This window comes from Gavialis gangeticus, unplaced genomic scaffold (genome assembly GCF_001723915.1).
Source record: "Gavialis gangeticus isolate Ggan-Ray unplaced genomic scaffold, GavGan_comp1, whole genome shotgun sequence".
Taxonomy (NCBI): Eukaryota; Metazoa; Chordata; order Crocodylia; family Gavialidae; genus Gavialis; species Gavialis gangeticus.
In genome coordinates, this window is record NW_017729027.1 from 42,276,537 (window position 1) to 42,285,880 (window position 9,344).

Consider the following 9,344-nt stretch of genomic DNA (forward strand, 5'->3'; position numbering starts at 1 on the left):
GGACCTTGTTGTGCATCCACAGGTGCATCTCAAGTAGGACCAAAGAGGTGATCCTCCCCCTCTACGTGACAGTGGTCAGGCCACAGCTGGAGTACTGTGTCCAGTTCTGTGCGCCCCACTTCAGGAGGGATGTGGACAACATTGAGAGGGTCCAGAGGAGGGCCACCCGCATGATCTGGGGACCCTACAATGAGAGACTGCGGGACCTGAACCTGTTTAGCCTTCACAAGAGAAGGCTGAGGGGGGACCTGGTGACCATCTATAAACTCACTAGAGGGGACCAGAAGGGTTTGGGAGAGACCTTGTTTCCCCTAGCGCCTCCTGGCATAACAAGGAATAACAGCCACAAGTTGTTGGAGAGTAGGTTGAGATTAGAAATCTGTAAGAACTACTTCACAGTTAGGGCAGCTATGATCTGGAACCAACTTCCAAGGGAAGTCTTTAAGAAAAGACTTAATGCCTACCTGGCTAGAGTCACCTGAGCCCAGTTTTTTTCTCCTGCTCAGGCGGGAGGTCGGACTTGAAGATCTACAAGGTCCCTTCCAACCCTACTTCTGTGATTCTATGATTCTATGATTCTACTTTCCTCTGATCCTATGACCCTATATACTGGTGGCACCTTAAAAACAGACAATATTTTACTAGAAAAATGAGAGTAATATTACCCCATTGTTATAACCCTACTACATTTGATTACTATTAGATTGCTGAAAGACATGTATTTTCATGTATCAATATGCAGGATTTTTTGGTAGGATGTAACTCCACTGCATTTTATACAGTTATACCAGGGGACAATTCAGTAAATTGTGTTTTGTGCTATATGATTTAAGAGCATAATCCCATTAGTTATGTCACACAATGCTTGCTGCAGAAATCACCCCAATTGCAACACAATTGCACTCGATCCCACCATCCAAATCATTAATGAAGATATTGAACAATAGTGGACCCAGGACAGACCCCTGGGGAACTCCACTTGATACCTCCTCCCAACTAGACATTGAGCCATTGAGGACTACTTGCTGAGTACAATGATCCAACCAGTTATATGTATCCACCTTACAGTATTCACAACAATCATTTTTGTATGATGCCAGAACAATATAAACCAATCAGGTAAAGGTTCTTGGTTTATTTTATTAAACTCCATTACCTTAAGTTTTCAGAAGAAAGAAATTTTTATTAGTATATCAAAACTAACATTTTATTACAAATGTTTTCTCATTATCTTCATCTGTGTGCCATATCTGATTCCTAGCTGTGATGGCATAAATTCCTAATCATGCCACTGCAGTTACTGGAGGGTTTTTTTTTAATTTATTTGGTTAAAATGGAGTAGAATTTTGCCTCAGATGTTCATTTTTTCCTTGAATATCATGAACATAAGACTTTAATTTTACTTGTAAACTTTTCTTGATTGCTTAAACAACTCATTCATCTTAATAATGCCATCCTTTAAAATATTTATGTATGATTGTCAGCTTTTTTCAAGTGTCTTGTTAAGCCGTTTATTGCAAAAGAGAATGGTGAGAATGGTGAACTGCAGATTGCAAATTGTGTGTAATCTCTTTCTGCTGCCAAGGATTTATAGCAATCCTTTTCTTTGGCATTTTCCCACACACAAGTCTTAGAGGCAAATAGATGGAAAAATTTTACAAGAAGCAAAACAAAACAACACCTCCCAGCCCCCCGTGTATTCCTATTTTAATAGTGAAATAAAATTAATAAATTCAGAACTGGTGACTTGTATTCTTACCTGGTTCCAATCTTGTCATACTCCTATGAAACTGTTTTCTTTGGAGTTGGTTAAGTTTTCAAATAAATGGAGAAGAAACCAAGAAATCGTCATATAAGAGATTATAATTTAGAATGTTCATTGGACAAATTAATGCTTCACATAACGGACATTCCTACATAGCATGTTTACTGCTGAGTTGCATAATTAGCTCCACGGTAAAGTCTCCGCATCTATATGTGCTGTCCTATCAGGCTGCAGTGAACTAGCAAACGCTGATGTAGGATACTACTTGTAAATTCTTTATCTTACAAGTACTATCCTATAGCAGAGTTTGTTAGTTTACTTCAGCAGAGTTCTTCAAAGTGCAACAATGTTTGTGCAGATTCTGATGGGGGTGGCTGGGGCAGAAAGGTGCTTCAGTGCGGTGGCACCTGATGGCTAAATAATATCTTATATTTTCCAAAATGTAATTAAAATATTAATTATTAAAAGCTTCTTGCACTAGCTGTCTAGGATAGGGAAATATAGTTATTTTATATTATCCTTATTTTTAGAAAAATAATCTGGACTGTCCCTGCTTGGCATGTAGCTGATGTAAAATGACTATTTGCTTTCATACAGCCCCTAACATAGGCATTAGGGAAAGGGGAGATAGGAAAAAGCCCAGTCAGTATGTACTGTGCTGTGAATATTCTGGAACATTGTAGTGGTCAAGTGTTGTCTGAAGTCAGTGCAGTTTAAAGAAATCCTATTTAACTTATCAAACTGGTATTTCTTTTTTAAAATCTATTTTGAACCATTTATAATATAACTAGATATCAGGATCTCAAAACTGTGCAGCAACAGAACAACCAATTAGTAGTAATTGAGACAGATGTATCCTATTGTAAGACAAGTATAATATTTTTCTGGAATCAGTAGGAATGTATGCCATATATTTGTGCCTGCAGACTCGCATTCAATCCACATAATCCTTCAACTTCTGCCCTTATTTCTCCATCCTCAAGTGCACGTTCCTTTTCCCTACACAGATGCATGTATTTTCATAATACATGCTGATAAACATTTTTATTTATCTCAAGTAGCAACGGACCAGTTAAAACAAATATAAGTAGGCATAGTACAATATTATCTCCTTATTTTGCTTTAAATGGTTAAAGAGGCTTATGGACAAAGGCTTTAGGTGCCCCACCACTTAATTACTATTATAGTATGGAAACGTACTCTATCTCAGTGCAGTCACAAGTACAATGCATTTGCTTAAAAGGCATCACCCTATTAGGAGGTGATAATCTTATTGGTAAATATAAACCAGTTTTGTTGATTCAGGGGTATAGTTTATTACCATACCTAAATATGAGGTAAATAATTAGTGGCCCTCAATCCGAGAGAGAGATAGTTTTGTACAAATGTTCTAAAGGAAAAAATATCAAAATGTGAGTAGGACATGGCAGAGACATGAAATATGTTAACTATAATGGTATCAAAGCTGGGAGGTTAAGCTATAATTCTATAGGCATCTTGGATGTACTTTTCACAAAAGGCAGAACCAGAACAAGTGTTTTTATTGTGACTGAGTACATAGTTTAATTTGGAGTGGGACACACACTTCAGTTCATGGCACTAAAATTTTCCAAAATGTGTGTCCTCTGCAGTATGCATGAAGGTCAGGGTGGGAAGATAGTCTCATCAGTAGTTCTCCCAGGCCTCAGCTTTCATTAAGCCTAACAAATGTAAAAAAGTGTTTTGTTGTTATGGCTGCAAGGAAGACTATTAAGTGAATGCAGTAACGCTACATGTAGTGAGATCCACGTAAGAGAGTCAAAAAACCTAATACATTGTTTTTTTGAGAATAAAATGTGGATTTATTTTAATTTATTGTTTTATTTCTACAAATACATTATCAAGGGGAAATTTTAAAACTCTATTAAGTATTAACTAATAACATACAGAAGTGGATTATAATAAATTGCAATATTTATTGATGTGGTTCAAATTGCTTGTTACTGAAGTGAAAATTAAACATGGTAATAAATGAAATCTGATAATAGAGTGTTATGTTTCTATTATATAAGAATATTTTTTGTATTGTTTTAGCTAAAATCAGTAGTAATATGAAGCCACAGATTATACGTTTATGACTTGGTCCTCAAATTAGTATAGAATGCATTACCAGGGATACGTGCTATTAAGTGCTACTTTGTGAAAGTACTATGTGATGAGGCTTTCATGCTTTATTAGTGTTAGTTTTAGGTAATAAAAACTTAAATAAATTTACTCCCTTTCCTTTCCAATTCATCTTTTCTCTTATTCTCAGAGGTAACAGAACAAATGGCAGTAACACAACTTAAATCCACGTCCAGGTTGATTCTGAAGTTGCCTAAGTGGGATATGGGTAGGATTTATTTGCCTATAAAGCAATGAGCAAGAAAGAGCCTAGCTATATGGCACTCAGCTGCGGTGTTCTGATTTCAGTCTACCCAGCTGCTATCCCATACCCTTGCAATTAAGGCAGTCACCTAGGAAGTGGACATGTGAGTTTCAGTCATAGAGAAGTAGGTCTGGAAGGGACCTCCAGATGTCATCCAGTCAAACCCCCTGAATGAGGCAGAATTATATCTATCCAAAACATCATATAGAATTTATAATCTAAACCCTACTGTCACAAACCAGACATAATACCCTAACCTGCCAAAGGTCAAGCAGCTTCAAGCCATTGGTCCACATCCTCTGCTCTGCAATAAGAGAGAAAAGATGCTTAAGAGGGGACATGATAGGAGTCTTCAAATGCTTGAAGAGCTGCCATAAAGAAGAACCATCTCTGGACCCCCTCTAACTTGTCCATGTCCTTTTCAAAATATGGAGCCCAGAACTGCACACAGTACTCCAAATGAGGCCTAACCAGTGCCAGGTAGAGAAGTACTATCACCTCCAACATTTTTCATATAGTGCTTCTATTAATGCACCTAAAACAGCATTTGCCTTTTGTGCAGCTGTATCGTACTGCAGACTGCTATCCAGCCAAGTGTCACCCATTTTATATCTGTATTTTTATTATTATTCTCAAGGTGTAGCCCCTTACATTTGTCTGCATTGAATTTCATCCTGTTAGCTCTAACCCAGGATTAGAGCTTTCCAATCTGTTGAAATCTTTCTGAATTGTGTTCTGATCTTCAGCATGTTCATAATCCTTCTCAGTTTTGTGTCATGCAAATTTGTTCAATAAATTTTCTGTACCAGCATCCAAAACATTAATAAACATATTGAACAGCACTAGGCCCAAGACAGACCACTGCAGGACTCCACTTGAAACCTCCTACCATTCTGATATGGACTGGGTAATAATTAGTTTTTGCTTGTGGCTATTGAGCCAGTTTGGATCCACCTTATAGTAGTGTTGTCCAGTCCATATTTCTCCAGCTTGTTTATGAAAAGGTCACGTGGCCTTGTCAAGCTACTTGCTGAAGTCGAGATTCACGATAATCACAGCATTCCCTTCATCAATCCAAGTAGTTAATGTGTGAAAGATGGAAATCAAGTTTGTTTGACATTTCAAAGATTTCATAGATTTCATAGACATTAGGGGCTCAACATTTATTTTTCATAAATCCATGCCGGTTTCTTGTGAACATCCTTTCCTCCTCCAGATGCTTGCATAGGGCCTTCCTTAAGATCTCCTCCTGTAACTCCCCAGGTACTGAAGTGAAGCTAACTGGTCTGTAGTTCTCCGGGCCTCCTTTTTGTCTTTTTTAAAGGGGTGCACTACATTGGCTCTTTTCCAGCCCTCTGGTACCTGGCTTGTCTCCCACAACTTCATGAAGAGCATTGCCAGGGACTCTAATATTTCTTCTTCCAGTTCCTTCAGTACTCTGGGATCAAGTTCATGCAGCTCTACTGATCTGAATTCATTCAGACCCATCAAAAGCTCTCTGACCATGCCTTTTGTTATCTCATCCTCCAGCTTGGCCTCTTCCTTATCTAAATAATCCTTATTAAGTTTTTATCTGGCTGCAGCTTAACCTTTTTGTGAAGACAGAGGCAAATGATTTGAAGCAACTTGAGATGAAGAGGGTCCCCAAAGTAGTCTTCCCTTGCCAATGTGAGTGCTGTAAGCACTAGAATGTTATGTGAAAGGTGAACACAAGAGCCGCCACCTGCTATTTACCTACTTTTAAAAACAGAATCAGGTTCCAAACAAATAGAGAGCTTTAATGTTCAATGTGAATCAAACATTTAAACCCATGTGAAGGGTAGTTCAGACAGATCCTTGTGCTTAGCACTTTCTACCTGCTTCTATTCAGTGTTCCTGAGCTTTCTATATTGCTGTTTGGAGGCGTTCAGCTGTTTCTTTTTTGTTTGTTTGTTTTTTGTTTAAAGAACCTAGGCACCTCATCTGGACAAAACAATCATTCTGCTTGGGCAAGGCTCACAAATTCCAGGAACTGACACATATATTGCTAAACCGGTGATGGTTTTTGAAGCCAAAAACTCCTCATCTTTTAGGGAAAGTATAACAGAGTTTAATTAAAAATATGAAAATAAAAATCACATTAGAAAGTGTCACTATATTTGTTAAACACAGCACTGTAAAAAAAAAAATGAAGAAAAAAAGGAAAGGAAGAAATAAAAAAGTAGTAAAAGTAAATTAAGTAAGAAGTAATGGTGTGGATATCTGATGAACTCTTAGAGTAAAAATTAAACTGAGAGAATCTCCCTGCAAGATAAGGATTCAACCCATCCAGGATTCAATTAATGACTAGGATGAGCAAAACTGTTCTGTTTGTTTTGTTTGCTTTTTTTTTAATGAGTGACTTCTTTTCTTTTTCTTATTATTTGCAGTTGTTTTTGGACAGTTTGCCTATTTCCAGACAGCATTGAATGATGTGGCAGAATTATTTGATGGAGAAAACCCCCAGGCTAGACTTCTCAGCTCACTCTCTGGATCTCATTCAGGTAAAAAAAAAAAGTAAAAATAAGTATTAATCATTCATGTGACCCAAGCATGGATGTACAGCACATTATAGGCCAGATTTTCAAAGGTAAGCAGAAGTAACTGTAAAGGTGTAACTGTAAATTACTGCAGTATACTACCAAGGGAAATTGTTTATTCCCATAATTTAAAGTACTTAAATCAAGACTGGATGCCTTTTTGGAAGGTACTCATTAAGCTAGCTCACATTATTGAGCTCAGTGCAAGAATAACTGGATGGAAAATTTGGTGGCCTGTATTATACAGTGGATTAAACTAGATGATCTAATGATTCCATATTGCTGTAAAGCTGCACAGCTATGTTTTTGTGAGTCTAATTTAAACACAACTATTTTTGGGATTAGTGAGGAAGAGAATTTGAAAATTGGGCCTTTTGTTAAGTCAATGATAAACTCTTATGGATTTTAGTGGAGGTAGAATTTTCTCTCTACTTTGCATGCATATTTCTGGGGTTTAAGTATCTAAAGTGAAACGGATAAACAAGTTTATAATTGCATTTGTATAATTTCGAACAGCTGGCCTCATAAAGAAATATGACTGACATATATTTAAGAATTTAAGAATATATTGTTTGTCATTCTTCTTGGTTTAGAATTTGTGGCTTCAGTTTTTGTCATTAGAATTATATCTTTTATTGGAACAATTGATCATGCATCTGTTTGGCAAATGAATTAGAAACATATTCACAGTTGAAAAATAAAGTAACCTTTTTGAATGAATCATATCTACTTAGGTAGCAAGGGAAAAAAATCAAAATTAATTTTAATGATATTTGCAGGAGTCTAGCTATGAAATAAAATGCTCAGTTTTTAATTGCTAATAAAACAGAACTAAACTTATCTGAACATCCAATTTTATTTTGTCACATCCGTATCAACAAAGTCAAAACCAATACCCATTTTTCTTGGTAGATATTTTTAAATGATTGAAGGGCAATAAAACTTGCAATTTTTTTTTTTATTTCCAGTGATATTAATTCCAGCAGAATTAATGTGACAGGTTCAAACCTCATTTACGTTGGTGTATATCAGGAGGATCTCTATTGAAATGACTGGAGTTACAACAGAATAGAACTAATATTAATGAGAAGAGCATCAGACCTATTGCAAGTTATTTAAACTGTTGTAAATCAACACATTTAAGAAATCTAAATAAGATTTCTAGGTATACACTGATATAACTACAAGCAAGATATATACTCTTGTCATAATCAAAAGCCAACTTTGCAAACATATAAACATTTAAAATCAAACTCTTCATTTCTGAGCTTCTATCAAGATCTGAATGTATTTAGCTAATAAGAAAATTGTGTAAATATTTTGAGCATCTATGGCTTCTTAAATTAGTTTGCCAAATTTACAGTGAGTTCCTTAAGGAGAGGAGAATAAAATATGGCAGATGATGAGCCAGCATTATTTGAAATTGAATTGTTTTTAGAAAGTCTATTTAATTTTATTATTAATGTGTATGTGTATATTTCAGAGGCAGAAGAAGATTCACTAGAATAGGATAGTTGAGACAATTTTATTTTACTTCACTTATGTTTTAAACTATATACTTTGTATAGAAACAGCTTGGTGCCCCTCTGCTATCCTTTCAACTCTTTAGTGCACTATGGGATGCAAGAAAAAGCTGTCAACCCACAAAAAAAACCCTGGCAAAAACATATAATAATGATGGTCCAAAACAGTAATAGATTCCGCAGGCAAGACACTTACTGGAGCACTAATCCCAACAGCTGCAGTAAATGTCAGGAAGTGTGTATACAGTATAGTTTTACAGAATAAAATTATATGGTCTGTGACTGTCTTTATACTGATAATGGCAAATATAACTCTGTAAAATATGAAGGAATGAAATGAGGAAAAATGATAATATTGTCTGTCAGAATTTTAAACAAACATTTTGCTCAAATGTAATTTCTTTGTCTAAGTCTTCAGCTTGAGTTTGCCATTATTGAAATTGTGTCCTTTCCTCCTCTTATCCCCTTACCCTTACTTTTATAGGAGAGACTTTGCCTTTGGCCACATCCAATCAGATTCTATTGCGATTCAGCGCTAAGAGTGGAGCATCTGCCAGAGGTTTCCATTTTGTCTATCAAGGTAAATTGATTGGTTTTTACTAGGGCCTTTTAGAAATTGTTAACAGACACTGTGTTGCCAGTATCATATATAGTATTGACTAGAAGGTTTTATTGGGCCATAGAATGTTTATAGTGGTCTTTTTCAGCTGAAGGAGTTGTACATGTACGGTGAGACAAATTGTTCTTGGGCATTTTGGAACTGATCCTCAAGTGGTATAAATTGTCACACATCCATTGACTTCACCAGTCTATGCAAGTTGGGAATCAGTTCATAGATTCATAGATTCATAGATTAAGGGTCGGAAGGGACCTAGTAGATCTTCTAGCCCGACCCCCCGCCAGGGCGGGAGAACAACAAAAAACCCCAAAAAGAGAAATGGGACTCAAACGAGTCCAGCCAGGTAGGCATCCAGCCTCTTCTTAAAGACCCCCAGGGTAGGGGCCAGCACCACTTCCCTTGGAAGTTGGTTCCAGCTCCTAGCCGCCCTAACCGTGAAGTAGTTTTTGCGGATGTCCAATCTATACCTCCT

At 36.6% G+C, this 9,344-nt stretch overlaps 1 protein-coding gene across 1 annotated transcript in view; it reads left to right on the forward strand.

Moving 5' to 3' along the window:
• The window catches only part of CSMD1 (CUB and Sushi multiple domains 1), a 2,474,714-nt gene that overhangs the window by 2,079,990 nt on the left and 385,380 nt on the right, over positions 1–9,344 (forward strand). Inside the window, exons 34-35 of the mRNA XM_019520340.1 lie at positions 6,581–6,694; positions 8,738–8,833. Coding sequence (XP_019375885.1) covers positions 6,581–6,694; positions 8,738–8,833 — 210 coding nt within the window. The remainder of the gene's footprint in view (positions 1–6,580; positions 6,695–8,737; positions 8,834–9,344) is intronic.